The sequence below is a fragment of the Neoarius graeffei genome, chromosome 9 (assembly GCF_027579695.1).
Source record: "Neoarius graeffei isolate fNeoGra1 chromosome 9, fNeoGra1.pri, whole genome shotgun sequence".
Lineage (NCBI taxonomy): Eukaryota > Metazoa > Chordata > Actinopteri > Siluriformes > Ariidae > Neoarius > Neoarius graeffei.
The window spans coordinates 92,172,506-92,190,672 of NC_083577.1; the positions used below are offsets into that span (position 1 = coordinate 92,172,506).

Consider the following 18,167-nt stretch of genomic DNA (forward strand, 5'->3'; position numbering starts at 1 on the left):
CTCTAACAGCACAACATGGAGTGTTTTATTTTTTACCTCATGTCGGATAAAAACTGGCTGCGTATTAAGTTTTAAAAATAAAATACCCCCTCTCATTGCGATCTGCTTTTTTGGTTAAAAATGTTTGTTTTTTTTTTAATCGATGACGTTCTCCAGAGGTGAAAGGGATTTCTGACGATCTGCTGAACTTTCTGATTTAGAAAATTCATCAAAATTTAAATACAACAATTTAAAGAGATGATCATAAGAATCACCAGCAGGTGAAAAGAACTAAATCCTTATTTGTGTTTATGAGGTAAAAGGCCGTGATCGTGACAAGCCGAGTGATTCTGGGCTTCAGGACACGCCGCTAAAGAAACACGCGAGATCTCTGTACGTTACAACACACCAGAAGATGATGCTGTGGGTCTCAGGCTTAAAGAGCGAGGCGTAAGGTGACGTTTCACGTGCGAACCTGTACATCCAGCTGAAGGAGGCGCGGTGAAGGAGGACAGATGTGTTAGTGAGTCAGAAACAGACCTGCCGCCTCGCCGTAGTGTTAGTGGACAGGTTTGATGTGTAGCAAGCGGTGATTAGCTCAGCAGCTGGAGTGTGTGTGTGTGTGTGTGTGTGTGTGTGTTGACCAGGAAGGGAAAGTTTTTCTCGGCGTCAGTCCCCAGTACAGAGTGTTAAAGCGGCGGTGGGTGGTGCTGTGTGCTCACTCGTACAGGACGCTGTGTAGAGCGTTGATGGGGCATGCAGGGACGGACAGGTGGGCAGGCAATTGAAAGAGCGCACTCACCCGCTGCTCTCCGCCCTCACGCCGCGGGTCCAGCTTCTTCGCAAAGTGCCGCAGGTTGTCGTAGTTGTGGAAGTTGAACAGAGACACCAGATCCTGCAGGGAAACCGGAACAAGGTCACATGAACAACACGCCTGCTCGTGTGAGCTACAGCGACAAAGGGTGAAGCAACGCTTAGTGATGCAATGTGGGCGGGGCAAATAACAAGCACTCACTTTAACGATACGCAACTATAAGAGACGTAAACTTTTCCAAATTAAGAAAATCCAGATTAAAAAAAATCAGCTAATTCTGAAATGATAAACACCAATCAGTCAAAAATTACTAACCTGATTTATACTTAGCCACGCCCACAAAACTCAATAACTGGTGAAAAGAGCTGAAAATGATGAAAAGTGTGTGTGTGTGTGTGTGTGTAGACATACAGCACATCTTCTAGTAATGCAGCTCAGCACTTCCCATAAACAAACACTCCTCCTCCTCTTATAGGGTGTCATTACTTTTGTCTTAATTTATGGATTTGTCTTGTCGCTCGCTGTTCAGTGTAACTGGCCGGGTCAGACTCGCAAACTAATAAAACTTCACTTTATTATATGTAATGTTGTGCAGAACTATTAGCGTTTTTTATCCGTTTTTTTTTAACTTTGCATGTTTATTGCATCTGTTTTGCGTTACTGTGTCCATAGAAACAAAACTTCTATCATAATTGCGTTACAATAAAGAAGTGTTTGTAGGTCGTGAGAGACGGTAACGGAGCGGGTCGGAGATAAAACCGAAACGGAGGCTGTTCAGGATTCGGAGCAGAAACACAAACTCATGAGTTTAATAACACGAGTCTTTGGCAGTGAGAGCAGAAACTGCTGCTCGCTGTAGCCTGAGGGGCAACCACCAGTGACAGGAGAGGGAGGACACACACACACACGCACACGCGCACGCACGCACGCATGAAAGGATTTACTGGTCTAACTGGAAGCCAGACAAGAATAAGTGTGTGTGTGTGTGTGTGTGTGTGTGTGTGGTGTGTGTGTGTGTGTGTGTGTGTTACCGTGCAGAACTGGATGCCCCGAACACTGTTGCCCAGTTTGTCCAGTGGAGGAGACCAGCACATGATACCCATCACATTGGGCACCACCAGGAGGATGCCACCTGCCACACCCGACTTAGCCGGCAAACCCACCTGAAACACACACACACACACACACACACAAAAGTAATGTCAGAGTGTCACCACTACTTAAATCCACACTGTGGTTGTGCTGGAGGGAATAATGCACGGTGATGAGTTTACAGACGAAGCGGAAGTGAATGAGCTGCATTAATATAAACCTCAACCACAGAACATTAATCAACACCTTCTGACCAATCAGAGCCCAGAACTCTCCAGCGCTGTGGAGTAAAGCGCAACACTCACGTGGAAGGCAAACTGTCCGGAGAAGTCGTACATTCCGCAGGAGTGCATGAGGCTCAGCGTGTTCCTCACAGACTCGGGACTCAGCACGCGCTCGCCTGTGATTGGACAGAAGCCGCCGTTGGCCAGAGTGGCAGCCAGGACGCTGGCACTCTCACAGGTCACCTCAATGGAGCACAGCTACACACACACACACACACACACACACACACACACACACACACACACACACACAGAGTCAGGATCCCAGTCCCACAACACAAACACATTTTGTTTAGAGAAATTTCACAAACTAAACACGGTGTCTAAATCTGCGAGCTGGCAGCCAGCGTGAGTGTGTGACGTGGCTGTGCAGGGTATCTGCACATTTTTCAAGTACAAATTTAAAGACCTTTAAGACCTTTTCAAGACCTCTAAATGGAAAAATTAAGACTGTACCATGACAAAGAAAATGATAAATACGACAACTTAAAACTGTTTTCTGCAATGGTTTTTTTTTACTAACTTTAAGACGAATGCACACAATTGGTGAACAACAGGGCGCATCAGTGGCAGCTGTTAGACAGCAAACAGCTGAAGCAAAGCCGTGCGTTCTGGGCTGCAGAACTACTGTAGCAGCGAGGAGAAGACTGGAGTTTACTGGAGAAAACACCATGAATCATTTCAAAAACAATAAACGGCAAGTAGAACCAGCTGAACAACCTTAGCCGGCATTATTTCAATCTCCAAAGATTATCTTTGATGTGTGATTTTGTGTCCGACAGCAAAATCAGTGTGAGTGTGGTACAGTATACAGCTGGCTGAGGAAGTTCTCGAGTATCTTCTGCATTACAGCAGGTAACAGCGTAAACCTGTTTATGCAGCCATACAATCATCAGAGCGTTACATTAAACACAGAAAAACTACTGTCACCTTTCATAACCATTATCAATATTAATCAGTGTGTTGTAATAACTAAACTAATTATCATCAGTGCAATTGTTATATCAATGTTCATTATTCAAAAATAATCATTAATTATTATCTATAATCCATGAATAATTGTTTGTATTATTACTACTACTAATAATAATAATAATTGCTTTTTTAATAATAATAATTTTAAAAAATTAACTCAATTTTATAACATTTTAATAATCACTACTTATTAGCTATAATAATTAATAATAGAGCAGCAATTATTATAATTCAGTATTATTAATTACTACTTAATTAATAAGCAGTGATTATCAAAATGTAATTTAATAATAAGTATTAATTATTATTATCAACTACTAAATTATACTAATAAATAATAAGTAGTGATTATTAAAATGCTATAAAATTGAGTTATAAGATTAGTTAAAATTATTAAAAAAGTAGTAATTATTATTAGTAGTAGTGATACAATTATTCATGAATTATAGATCATTTGTTTTTAATAGTGAACACTGATATAACAATTGAACTGATAATAATAATAAACATTTACAACAAGTATTACTAGTAGTATTATTGTTTATTAGTAGTAGTAGTAGTAGTTATTTTATATCAACATTCACTATTTAAAAAAATTATCTATAATCCATGAGTATGTGTTTGTATTCTACCAATTACTACTTTTTAATAATTATTTGCAATAATTTTTAATAACTTAATTTTATAACATTTAATAATCCCTAGTACTTATTAATCACTAATTCATAAGTAGTAATGATTAATAATCAATAATAATTACTATTACTACTAATTATTATTAATGGTTGTTAATATTATTCTTATTATTATATTAAAAACACTGTTGTAGACGATAAGTAATAAAACTAAAAAACTTTTTGTACAAATTATTTATATTGTACTATATTTAGAATTATTGTATTTTCTGGAGTTCTTTTTAATTGAGTTTTGAAATAAAGGTTGTTTATATATTTATATTAAACTTAGTACAATAAACAATGTTAATTATGTAAAAAATGATGCTAATCACTATTATTAGTAGTGTTTCCTATAAGTCCCATTTTCCACCTGACTCCTGTGCGCATGCGCGAACCCCCCTGCGTTTCACTCCGGAGCGCTTGACCTCTAACACGCGCGCGCCTCGTGTCCGTGAAAAGCCAGTTTCCCAGTGGGCGTGTCCCCAGCGCTGCGGTACCGGCTTTAAACACATTTGTGCGATCCAGCGCTTTTTATCGCAAACGATTCTTCTCTTTATTTTGGGGGTATCTGTCATCCCCCAACCACTTGTCGTTAAACAGACATCTTCCCATAATTATCAGCGCTTTCTAGCGCCCGCGTAAGCTACCCGCGCATCTCTCACTCTTCACAACCACCACACCACACCACACCCACACTGCCTCCACCACACCGCACCACACCCACACCGCCTCCACCACACCGCACCACACCCACACTGCCTCCACCACACCACACCACACCCACACTGCCTCCACCACACCACACCACACCCACACCGCCTCCAGTAGCCTCCTAACGTTAGCTCTTGTTCTACGGAATGCACAGAACGCACAGAGCCAATGCCGCCCCCAAAAGGTGCGCTGGTCACTTTTAAGATTACAGCTAAAAAAATACCCCAAACCAGATGGAGACATTTCACTCGTTCGGTCCAATATTAAATTTAATGCCTCCCTTTCGAAAATTCCACTCATTCCAAACAATTTAAGACGTTTTTAGGCCTTGAAAACCGAAAGTTGGATTTAAGACTTTTTAAGGGCCCGCGGGAACCCTGCAGTGGTGACACACCGCCCCAAACCCACAGGAGACAGGCGATCTGCGTGACGGGATCAGAGCCTGACGCCAGAACACACACATCATGCGTTTCCTGTGGCACCACCTACCATCACCTTTCTACAGCCCGCACTGTTCACGGTTAACGGTGTGTGTGTGTGTGCGTGTGTGTGTGTGTGTGTGTGTGTGTGAGAGAGAATGCTGATCTCACCTGGAAGTAGAAGTCCAAGATGGAGGTCATATCTGTACCTTCAGGAAAACACTGCACACACAGACAAGGACACAATCAGACGTCAGGGATAAACGTCCAGCGCTCTGCTCCGAGCTCCTGCCTCACCGTGTCGCGGTTTATTTTGCGATAACGATGCCACAAAATATTGATTTAAAAATTATTTCTTTGCTTCCTTCTACAGAAAATCACAGTGTAGTCTGCTGTAACTGCCCAATCAGAACCGTGTATTCATCAGTCATGTAATAACAGCACAGCACACGTTCACGTGAATGCCTTAGTATTGAAACACACATGAATATTAATGAGCCTATTTGAATACTGTGAACAGCGTTCTATGAAGTGTATTAAAATGGACGTGATGTGCTCAGCGTAATGACGTGACGTACAGGACGTGTTAGTGAGATGAGGGACACTGGTGTTCAGACCTCAGATGTAACTACAGACTTGCACAGCGCTCTTCAGAAATGACACGAGCGTGACGCACACACGCGGGGGCGGAGTCTGAGTAAAGCAGGGGCGTGTCGGGATTTTGACGGAGTTTAAATGGGCTGACTCGCCCCTCCCGGAGTTGTTTTTGTTTCCATGCGGGACTCTGCGTGCACTGCAGCAAAACCTCACTGTTCCTGATCCTCTCAGCGCCCGTCTCACACTTCTCCTCCGTCCACGCGTCACGGTTCTGAACACAACACGCCTGATATTTACACGAGACGGACGAGGAAAGTTCCGGAGCCGTATGTAAACGGATCAGACCAGTCGAAAGAGTTTAAAACATTTCCCAGAAGTACTTTGAGGAAAACATCTTGACTTTCATGTTATGATTTATGATGTCGCCGAATTGTTTGCTGTGGAATATCGACGGCATCAAAAATGGCAGGTTGCTATTTAGTGCAGAGGCTTCTGGGAAACATGAGCCGGCTCATTTAAGTGCAATTTGCTCCGGCACTTTTACTCAAAAGGAGGCGTGAACAAAAAACTACTGAACGTGACTGTTAAAAAAAAAAAAAACTAGATAGAACTCGATGCCAGCGGTGTCGATGGGGACGCCTCCGCCCGGTAGACTACACGCCTGATCCAGTTGTGATTTGGAGACGGACAATTGACCTCACAGTAATCGTGACCTGGTGAAATTACTTGTATCAGCCTTGGAGACATTGTGTTCACAAGGTTCTCAGACAGACACTTGACCTCACAGTGACCTTGACCTTAGACCTTTTGATCTCAAAATCTAATCAGTTCATGTTTGTCCCAAAACGCACAAACGCTGAAAGTTTGGTGAAATTCCTTTCATTAGCCTTTGAGATATCGCGTTCACAAGGTTTCGGGACGGACGCACGGACAACCCGAGAACATAACGCCGCCTGCGCCTTACGGTGGCGGAGGCAGAAATACACTCAGGTGAGAAACTCAACTCTGAACATGCGAAACTTTCCCCGTGTAAACACTGACACAAGCCTGCGAGTCTGAAAAGCTCACAGACATCAGCGTTTACACATTGTTACAGGAAATAAACTACACCTTCTCCTCCTTTAGTTAAACTTAAATAAAACAACAGGGTCGTCCAATCAGTGGCTGCACACCTCTACACACACACACACACACACACACACACTGTGTTTCAACACTATTCTTTTCACATAAATAGAAACTGAAAAAGAAACTAGTTATGATCCATATCACAGAATATAAGCTACAAGCTGTATGCTTAATCTATTAAACACAAGACAGCCATGATAATAGAAGGATTTCTCGGTTCCTCCCCTCAGTAAAGGTAACGTATTGCTTTATCGACTCATCCTGCTGTGCGTTACTGAATCTAAAATCATTTTTGAAAAATTGCAGGCAAAAAAAAAGCACCTTTTTTTTTCCATTTCTTATCAGCTCTGAGAAAATCACTGCCAGTATTTACGAATCTATTCATGTTTCTATGTCAAATAGCAGACAGTGAACGAAGTGTGACAGAATGAGAAGCATGTGCATGCAGCCACGCCCCAAACCCACCTTCTTCTCCTTCAGGTAATAGCCGATGGCGAAATTCCTGTCGCCTGATTCACGCTCAGACTGGAATCTGGAACAGAAAGTAGACACGGTCAGCTATGAAATGAAAACAAACCCGTAAATCATCTTTTACTGTGTCTGCTTCAACCTCTCCAGGATCGAGTCGGGGAAAAACGTCTATAGATTTCACTCTCACAGTGCACAAACGGCTTTATTTTACACTAATGATTGCTAATTTGTGCTAGCAGTTCTGGCGCAAACTGTTACCCTCACTCAGGATCTTTCTACCTTATTCTTCTTCTGCTTATTATTATTATTATTCTCCTCCTAAAGTTTTTTAGGACACTATTTCTCCCTCAGTTTTCAACCAATCATCACCAAATTTCGTATGAAGAATCCCTCTGGGCTGACGTACATTGCTGTGACTTTTGGTGCTGATCTGGATCACTGATCTGGAATGAGCCATGAAAAATGGGAGTTTTTTTTTCAAATCACTTGTATAACTGTCAATTTTTATGATTTTTTTTTTAAATCTTTTTTTTTTATTTTTTATTTTGTTCAGTGGGCGGCACGGTGGTGTAGTGGTTAGCGCTGTCGCCTCACAGCAAGAAGGTCCGGGTTCGAGCCCCGTGGCCGGCGAGGGCCTTTCTGTGTGGAGTTTGCATGTTCTCCCCGTGTCCGCGTGGGTTTCCTCCGGGTGCTCCGGTTTCCCCCACAGTCCAAAGACATGCAGGTTAGGTTAACTGGTGACTCTAAATTGAGCGTAGGTGTGAATGTGAGTGTGAATGGTTGTCTGTGTCTATGTGTCAGCCCTGTGATGACCTGGCGACTTGTCCAGGGTGAACCCCGCCTTTCACCCGTAGTCAGCTGGGATAGGATCCAGCTCGCCTGCGACCCTGTAGAACAGGATAAAGCGGCTACAGATAATGAGATGAGATGAGATTTTGTTCAGGGCGGCAGGGCGCAACTTTTCCTCACTAAGCATCACTCTCTCTCTCTCTCTCTCTCTCACCATTCTTGATCTATAAGGTACGGTGACCAGACGTCCCAGTTTGTAACAGCTAGTGCAAATCACTGTGACTTTACTTACAGCCTCTTTCTCTTATTATTATTATTATTATTATTATTAAGTAATAGTAGTAAACTTGACCAGGCTTTCTGCAAACATTTCACTCGGTGGATCAGAAGTCAGACTGCAGCAGTGTTGGATTTTCTTTTTCACTTTTGGAAATAGCAAGATGTGATCGAAGTTGTGTTTAAGATTAAATTTATTAGCAAAGTTCATCACGGCCATCAGTTACACACCTGACTGTTTCATTACGTCTGTGAGAAACTTACGTAGCGTTGCTGAAACCCACATACTCGTTACCCGCCATCTTTTTCAGGAAGTTCATCACCTTTATGCAAAATTAAAAAAAAAAAAAAATCTAAATCAGACACTCAGAACAAACCCAAAACCATCAGCTGGATTTTATCTGTAACTCGACGTGTTTCTACTCACATAGTCAAACTTCTCCGCGTTGCTTGCCTTTTGCTGAAAGAGATAAAAATTGAACACAATAAATCACCTGAAAGAGAGGCGTATGTTTATATGTTTATATATTTATAAATGTTGGGGAAAGATTTAACACTAGAGATATTACAGACACTCGCTCATTAAGAGAGAGATACTGTTCAAAGGTATTGGAACAGAAACATGACTACATGTCTGCAGATCTCAGGGAGAGGTAACAGAAAAGGGAAAAAAAACAACATAAAACACAAACCTGTTAGTGGGTTTTATTTGTTAGCCAAAAATGAAAATCTACTACAAGATGAACCTTATTTCATTAATGAACCATAAAATTCGTTGTTGCGTTCAGCTACAGTTAAACATTAAAATGGAGGATGGAGTGCTACGAGTGAATCGCTGTAGTTAACCCATAAAATGCCAAAGCAGGAGGCCAGTCAAACTCCTGCTGAGAGAGAGAGAGAGAGCTGGGTGTGCAGGAGTGTGGACAGCAGCTGATCCTGCTCAGCTTGGTGGATAAACACTCATCTGATCTGATTAACATACAAAGCGACAGGCCATCGTTAATCTTCTATCTATGTGTGAGTGTACGAACGATACGGAGCCGTGATTTCAGCGTGACATTTTGGAACTCGTGAAAATGCAAATACAGAGTGACGCAGTAAAACGACCAGCTGGAATGATTAGATTCCTCGGACCCATCACATGAAATGTTTGGGAACAATCCGTTTTTACGCAAAAATTATAACCGTTGTTCTGTCGTCATCTCTTTAGATGTGCAGAGACATTATGAAGAAAATTAAAGCTTGGAAGATCGTTGGTGAACTTGGTGAGTGTATGTAGCTAGTACAGTTAGCTTAGCTTGGCGAAGCTAGGCTAATCTAATCAGCCAACGAAGCTGGTACGAAGCTAAGGACACGACACAAACTTATTTGCACAATGGTGATGAATATAAACTGTATATTGGGATGTAGGCTGTTCCTTTTTGTCAGTGAACAGGCCCCGCCCAAACACAGGAACAAGAGCAGTTGCAACACACAAACTACAAAACATCACGGGCGAACAGTCACCTGATAGTGAGAAGAGAGTAAGCGCTAAATGCGAGTACTGTAATGCGATTAGCTTCCTCCAGGTGGCGTCACAATTTTCAGAACTGATTTATTTATAATATGATCTTATCGGTTTGTGCTCTTGGTAATTGCTCCTGTTCATTTCGAGCTACTTTATGGAATAATTTCATCAACGATATAGTGCAGTGCAGCCCTGGCTAGTAGGGGTGGGAATCGCTAAAGTCCTCACATTTCCTTCCAGAGTCCACGAGATCTTTATGCACCTCAATACGATCCAACAGAACACGAGCATCTTCATTCACAGCAACAAATATATACATACAGTGCTGTGCAAAAGTCTGAGGCGCATGTAAAGAAATGCTGTTGATCAAAAATGGTTGAAAAAAAATGAAATTAAATGTTTCAAGATTTAAAAAAGGTAATCAGTGAGTCATAATAAATGAAACAGAGTCAGTATTTGGTGTGAGACGACCCTTTGCTTTAAAATAAATCTCCGTCTGAGGTCCAGTGAGGTCAGTTTTATGTGGAAATGATCTGTAGGTTTTCCTGAGCATCTTACAGAACCAGCCACAGTTCTTCTGGACTCTTTGACCGTCACACTCACGTCTTCATTTTACACCAAAACCCAGCAGCCTTCATTATGCTTTCTTTTTTCCTCTGAAAAGTGTCTCTTATGGAATATGCTGCTCAGATACAAACTTTTTTTTTTCCTGTAACATTTAATTTTGTGCTGGAAAACAAAACAAAACAAACAAACAAAAACATTTGGAACTCTAAAATGTTTTTGTAATGTTTTGACTCAATAATGTAGAAATCATAAAATAGAAATCTATAACAAAGTTTGTATGAAAAAATAGGGGGTCCAAGACTTTTGCACAGTATTGTACATACACAAATATTTCCATTACAGCTGGCAGAACAAGTCCAACTGAAGTTTTTTTTATGTAAATCAAATGCTCAAATAAATCTATATTCAAATGTTAGACTTCTGCATTTATTAAACTGGTTCTGTAAATGGTTGTTGTTTTGCCCAGTAGGCGAGCAGCCAGTGAACACGGACTGACTCCAGATGTGTTTAACCCTTTCCCCACGGCAGGCCGCTCCAGTCTCGTTGGAGTGGGGAAACCCCTGTGGGTTGTACATGTCGACTGGTTGAGAAGTCGGATTCCCCTGGATTTCCTATGATGTAATTTAGATAAGCACAATGCTATTTTATGTTAATTCGGCTTATGCATCTTTCATTCGGTAAATATTAGTGACGCTCCATACTTAAGAGAATGTGGTAAAGCATCCACCTGATTTCTGATGGGTTTTGCAACCGTACATACAAACGATGTCCGTGTTCCACCACAGGGAACCTGATCGTAAGTGTAAGTCAACATATCTCAAACACCTGACCACCGGACAACGAAATCTCCATCTTTATTTCCATGAGGTAGATGGGTTTTTATCCAGCGCTTATTTTTAATTTGCATTTTAAAAAATAACATGGAATTATTTACTAACACATTTTACACTCATTGGGAGCTCCGCTTTTACGCAGTGTCTACACATATACAGTGGCATGCAAAAGTTTGGGCACCCTTACTGAAAATGTCTGTTACTGTGAATAGTTAAGTGAGCAGAAGATGAACTGATCACCAAAAGGCATAAAGGTAAAGATGACACATTTCTTTTCAGCGTTTTCTGCAGGATTTGTGTGTTATTTTTGTTTTGTACAATTGGAGAGTGAAAAAAGAAAAAGAACACCATGTGAAAGTTTGGGCACCCCAATACATTTGAGTTCTCAGGTAACTTTTCCCAAGGTTCCAGACCTTAATTAGCTTATTGAGCTGTGGCTTGTTCAAATTCTTCATTAGGAAAGGTCAGATGATGCAGATTTCAAAGCTGTATAAATTCTCTGACTCCTCAAACTTGTCCCTAAAATCAACAGCCATGGGCTCCTCTAAGCAACTCCCTCGCATTCTGAATAATAAAATAATTGATGCTCACAAAGCAGGAGAAGGCTACAAGAACGTAGCAAGGTGTTTTCAGGTAGCCGTTTCCTCAGATTGTAATGTTATTAAGAAATGGCAGTTAACAGAAACAGTGGAGATCAAGGTGAGGTCTGGAAGATGAAGAAAACTTTCTGAAAGAACTGCTCATTGGATTGCTAGAAAGGCAAATAAAAACCCTGTTTGACTGCAAAAGACCTTCAGAAAGATTTAGCAGACCCTGGAGTGGTGGTGCACTGTTCTACTATGCAGCGACACCGGAACAAATATGACCTTCATGGGAGAGTCATCAGAAGAAAACCTTTCCTGCGTCCTAGCCACAAAATTCAGCATCTGAAGTTTGCAAATGAACATCTAAATAAGCCTGATGCATTTTGGAAACAAGTCCTGTGGACTGATGAAATCAAAATAGAACTTTTTAGCCACAATGTGCAATTATGGATTGCAGGTGACCCCACCCACCCACCCATCTCACAGCCTCTTCAGCCTGCTGCCGTCGGGGAGGAGACTGCGGAGTCTCCGGGCCAAAACCAGCAGGCTCAAGAACAGTTTCTTTCACCAGGCGGTCAGGAGGCTCAACTCCCTCCCTGTTCTGCCCCTCCTCCCCCCTCTGCCCCCTGCCACAGATTCTGCTCGCACACCCCCCTGCCCCCCCTTCAGCATCTGACATGTCATCCTCACAATTCCCCCCCCCCCAAACACAGACACAAAACCCCAATTCCAAAAAAGTTGGGACAAAGTACAAATTGTAAATAAAAACAGAATGCAATGATGTGGAAGTTTCAAAATTCCATATTTTATTCAGAATAGAACATAGATGACATATCAAATGTTTAAACTGAGAAAATGTATCATTTAAAGAGAAAAATTAGGTGATTTTAAATTTCATGACAACAACACATCTCAAAAAAGTTGGGACAAGGCCATGTTTCCCACTGTGAGACATCCCCTTTTCTCTTTACAACAGTCTGTAAACGTCTGGGGACTGAGGAGACAAGTTGCTCAAGTTTAGGGAGAGGAATGTTAACCCATTCTTGTCTAATGTAGGATTCTAGTTGCTCAACTGTCTTAGGTCTTTTTTGTCGTATCTTCTGTTTTATGATGCGGCAAATGTTTTCTATGGGTGAAAGATCTGGACTGCAGGCTGGCCAGTTCAGTACCCGGACCCTTCTTCTACGCAGCCATGATGCTGTAATTGATGCAGTATGTGGTTTGGCATTGTCATGTTGGAAAATGCAAGGTCTTCCCTGAAAGAGACGTCGTCTGGATGGGAGCATATGTTGCTCTAGAACCTGGATATACCTTTCAGCACTGATGGTGTCTTTCCAGATGTGTAAGCTGCCCATGCCACACGCACTAATGCAACCCCATACCATCAGAGATGCAGGCTTCTGAACTGAGCGCTGATAACAACTCGGGTCGTCCTTCTCCTCTTTAGTCCGAATGACACGGCGTCCCTGATTTCCATAAAGAACTTCAAATTTTGATTCGTCTGACCACAGAACAGTTTTCCACTTTGCCACAGTCCATTTTAAATGAGCCTTGGCCCAGAGAAGACGTCTGCGCTTCTGGATCGTGTTTAGATACGGCTTCTTCTTTGAACTATAGAGTTTTAGCTGGCGACGGCGGATGGCACGGTGAATTGTGTTCACAGATAATGTTCTCTGGAAATATTCCTGAGCCCATTTTGTGATTTCCAATACAGAAGCATGCCTGTATGTGATGCAGTGCCGTCTAAGGGCCCGAAGATCACGGGCACCCAGTATGGTTTTCCGGCCTTGACCCTTACGCACAGAGATTCTTCCAGATTCTCTGAATCTTTTGATGATATTATGCACTGTAGATGATGATATGTTCAAACTCTTTGCAATTTTACACTGTCGAACTCCTTTCTGATATTGCTCCACTATTTGTCGGCGCAGAATTAGGGGGATTGGTGATCCTCTTCCCATCTTTACTTCTGAGAGCCGCTGCCACTCCAAGATGCTCTTTTTATACCCAGTCATGTTAATGACCTATTGCCAATTGACCTAATGAGTTGCAATTTGGTCCTCCAGCTGTTCCTTTTTTGTACCTTTAACTTTTCCAGCCTCTTATTGCCCCTGTCCCAACTTTTTTGAGATGTGTTGCTGTCATGAAATTTCAAATGAGCCAATATTTGGCATGAAATTTCAAAATGTCTCACTTTCGACATTTGATATGTTGTCTATGTTCTATTGTGAATACAATATCAGTTTTTGAGATTTGTAAATTATTGCATTCCGTTTTTATTTACAATTTGTACTTTGTCCCAACTTTTTTGGAATCGGGGTTGTACATACACACATCTCATCGTTCATTAACACACTGAACTCAGGGGCCGCACATCTCACTTTACCTCGCTCATTTGCACTATTCCGCACTACCTCACCTTAACAGCTGCTAGTTTGTTTATACTGCTTATCTCATGTTTACCTGCTGTACCTCAAGTGCCCTTGAATGTTTGGTTATTTGAACCAATTTATGTGTGTGTGTGTGTGTGTGTGTGTGTGTGTGTGTGTGTGTGTGTGTATGAGTGTTTAGTCTACGTCTAGTTCCTATCTAGAGTGTTTATACTGTTTATATTGTTGTTTGTTTTTTTCAGTTATTCTATTTTTTTATTTATTGCATTGCCTGTTTGCACCGTGGGTCAGAGAGGACTGAAATTTCATCTGTGCTGTATGTCGAGCATGTATAGCATATTTGACAATAAAGTTGACTTGACTTGACTTGACAAAGGTATGTTTGGAGAAAAAAGGGCGCCAAATTCCAGGAAAAGAACACCTCTCCAACTCTGAAGCCTGGGTGTGGATCGATCATGCTTTGGGGTTGTGTTGCAGCCAGTGGCACAGGGCACATTTCATTAGTCGAGGGAAGCATGGGTTCGAATAAATACCAGCAAACATCACACCATCTGTAAAAAAGTTGAAGTTAAAAAGAGGGCGGGTCCTACAATAAGACGATGATCCAAAACACACCTCGAAATCTACAATGGAATACCTCAAGAGGCACAAGCTGAAGGTTTTGCCCGGGCCCTCACAGTCCCCTGACCTAAACATCATTGAAAATCTGTGGATAGATCTCAAAAGAGCAGTGCATGCAAGACAGCCCAGGAAACTTGTAGAACTGGAAGCCTTTTGCAAGGACGAATGTGTGAAAATCCCCCAGGTAAGAACTGAAAGATTATTAGCTGGCTGCAAAAAGTGTTTACAAGCTGTGATACTTGCCAAAGGGGGGGTTACTAGGTACTAACCATGCAGGGTGCCCAAACTTTTGCTTCGGGCCCTTTTTCTTTTTTTGTCATTTTGAAAATGTAAAAGATGAAAATAAAAAAATAGTTTTTGCTTAAAATATAAAGGGAATGAGTCATCTTTAACTTTATGCCTTTTGGAGATCATTTCATCTTCAACTTGCTTAACTGTTCACAGTAACAGCAATTTTGAATGGGGTGCCCAAACTTTTGCATACCACTGTATATTATTGGATAAAACCCAAAATTTACCTGTTCAGTTTACTGTCATAAGTGTTACACGTTCTCGAAGCAGAAGTCCTCTCGTTTTCAACAGAACCAAAGACACCACGATGGCACACACACTGGTTCACTCGATTTTCTTTTTAAAAATAATGTACTGGTTTACACTGAACTTATCACAAAGGTTTAGTGTTCATGTTATTTCTGATATAAAAGTTATACAGCCTGTAGATGACGCTACGCAGTGGTGAAAGGGTTAATTAAATCCTGTTAAATTGAATCTGAATTTCCTCAGTGTGAACGCTGACATGTCTTTTGAACTTCAGGCCACAGCTGATATGAACGTGTGCATTTTAGACATCGTTCATACATTTCTTCATATATCATACCCAAGACTTTTTAAAAAATCTAATTCTTTGACAAATTTTCCAGACCTTCGATGCTCAGAGACCTTCGTATGATGACGTGGTGTTGACTAATCTTTCTGGAGAGAACGGATTAGTTTTCCGACCCCTACTAGTAGGTGTGCTGACAGGAGGAAAGGTGGGACGTCTGAAGGATGGAGATCTGTGTTGAGGTCATGAAGGACAGTTAGGAAGTGGACTAGGAGTTATATGAGCTATATCAGAGGCGTCTAACTACACTCCTGCAGGGCTGACCGTTCTCACCATCGCTCTCTCGTTCTTGTGCTGTTTAATGTGAAAGATTGATGGCACACCAAAAACAGTGCAAATCCGTGCACCAGCTTGTCATGGGGTTTCAGCTATGACGTAACGTTAAACGGCATGCTGCCGTGGCCCTGCAGGAGTCGAAAGTTAGACCGTCTCCATCGACAGGTTTGGCGTTGACGTCAAAGATTAATTCCCGGAGCACAAGATTTCTCATTATGGTCGAGATTACATGTATGTTTGCTCCATATTTCTACTAAGGAGGCAAAGTGTAAAACAATACTTATGGTTTTTCAGTCAAGATTATAAGCATCATGACCAAAAAAAAGTAATTAAAAGAAACAAATAAATAAATAACTAAATAAATAAATAATCTGACAGGTTAAGTTTACAGCATATACACTGGCAGGCACACTGTGATATTGGGAGCTCAGTGTGCCGTGGCTTGTTTCAGTGAGGGGAGGAATGAGGAAATAATGGAAAGGAAAAGATTACCAACGTCATTGACCTGCTGCAGCAGTCAAAAAATCCCACAGTTCCTACGTCTGTAAAATATGCAACAACATAAAGAAAAAAAGCATACAGAGAAAGCCTTTATCACCACATTGCACACGGCAGCCCGCATGGAGCACTCGCGGCAGGAGGGGAGAAATTCTCATGCGGTAACATGGTAGAAAAGGATCCTACGGAAAACAGCAAAAGCAGCTCCCACAGACAGTTCAACAGGGCGAGCACTCACTCTTTCTCTCGCTCTCTCACACACACACACTTCAATCGTTCAGTCATTCACAAGTAATCAATATGACATAATCGAGCACATGATGAATAAACATGACTGGGTGAGGGGAAAGTGTTTAAAGCCCGGTGTGTAGTTCTGGAAAATTGTAGGATGAATTTTTGGAATGAGCTTTTTGTCGTACTTCCTGTTTCATGATCAAACATGAAAACCCAACACGAATGACAGGATGCTGTGGTAAGTCAGTGAAGGTGCCAATGGAGTAATGGAGGACAGATTATTGCTCTAATGCTGCTGGATCATGTGGACTTGAATGGACAAATAAATCACAGCTCTCAAATTATTTCCTTTTTTCTAAACAAACCTGGTGCATATATTTAACAATTATTCACCAAAGGTGAAGTGAATATGGGTGAATAATAACGGAGACGAAGTCGAGGTTATTATTCCCCGATATTCACTGAGCCTGAGGTGCAGAATTGTTTTATTACAAATATACAGGTGATTATTTTTAAAAAATAATTTATTTCAAACTTCAAAAGCTTTATACTGTCAGAAATGGTAGGCACTTATGGAAGCAGTTGCAGGGGAGAGCGGGTGCATCGCAAACTGGTAAACAAAGCCAAATTGAGAGCCAAACTCGTAGTCAGAGGAAAGCCAGGGGTCAAGAGATGTGCAGACAGACTATAGTGGACTAGACGAATAATCGGCATCAGAAACAAACGAAACCGGAGTCAGAGTCACAGGAAATCAACACAAGAAACAACGGCTCGGCAGGGTCAGGTAGTAACACGCGGAGTGATGCTTCGCACTGACAGGTTGGAGTTTGAGTCCTTAAGTACTCTAGTTAATGAAATGTAGGTGTGGTGATTATTAGAATTCTGGAGGAGGGCCATGAGGTGTTTGGGAGCTGTAGTCCATGGCAGCCATGTTTGGAGGCTGCCACAAACTCTAGTTGCTAGCACTGTGTGTGACAGAACCCCCCCCAAAAGGCACTAACTCCAGGAGCATTTCATTTTCTGGGACACCTGCGTTTTCTGGGTGCTGGTTTCTCCAGATGACTGGTGTGGAACTCTTGGGCGAGTAGTGGGTTCAGGATGTCCTTAGCTTGGACCCAGCTGTATTCCTCAGGTCTGTAGCCCTCCTGGTCCACCAGATACTCAGCAGGAGTTGAGAATCTTGTGTACCCAACATACCTGTTGTCCCTCCAGGTCACGTGGTGTGGGTGGTTCTGTGCTCAGTGTGCTTGTTGCTAATGGACTTGGAATAGCTGGCTTTAGACATGATCCATGGAATGTTATGAACATACAGCAGTGTTGAGGGAGTTCTAGTTTGTACGAGACCTTGTTTATTTGTTGAAGGATCGTGAAAGGTCCGATGTATCTGGCACTAAGTTGCAGGTGTTGGGCCCTCATAGGTCCTTGGTGGAAACCTAGACTCTGTCTCTTAGAGCATACGCAGGCGTCTCCCATCTGTGCTCATATGCATAGTACTTCTATCTTTGGGCCACCTGTTCAAGACATTAGTGGATGCTCTCCTATATACTTTCACCTCGCTGGAA

The 18,167-nt window shown here is 41.9% G+C and overlaps 1 protein-coding gene across 6 annotated transcripts in view; it reads right to left on the minus strand.

Moving 5' to 3' along the window:
- Positions 1-18,167, minus strand: part of glsb (glutaminase b) — a 122,733-nt gene that overhangs the window by 30,968 nt on the left and 73,598 nt on the right. For all 6 annotated transcript variants that reach the window (XM_060930461.1, XM_060930462.1, XM_060930463.1 and 3 more), the window contains exons 8-14: positions 8,640-8,672; positions 8,477-8,535; positions 7,142-7,208; positions 5,123-5,173; positions 2,191-2,367; positions 1,825-1,956; positions 782-874 (exon numbers count right to left, since the gene is read on the minus strand). In XM_060930461.1, the coding sequence (XP_060786444.1) occupies positions 782-874; positions 1,825-1,956; positions 2,191-2,367; positions 5,123-5,173; positions 7,142-7,208; positions 8,477-8,535; positions 8,640-8,672 (612 nt within the window). The remainder of the gene's footprint in view (positions 1-781; positions 875-1,824; positions 1,957-2,190; positions 2,368-5,122; positions 5,174-7,141; positions 7,209-8,476; positions 8,536-8,639; positions 8,673-18,167) is intronic.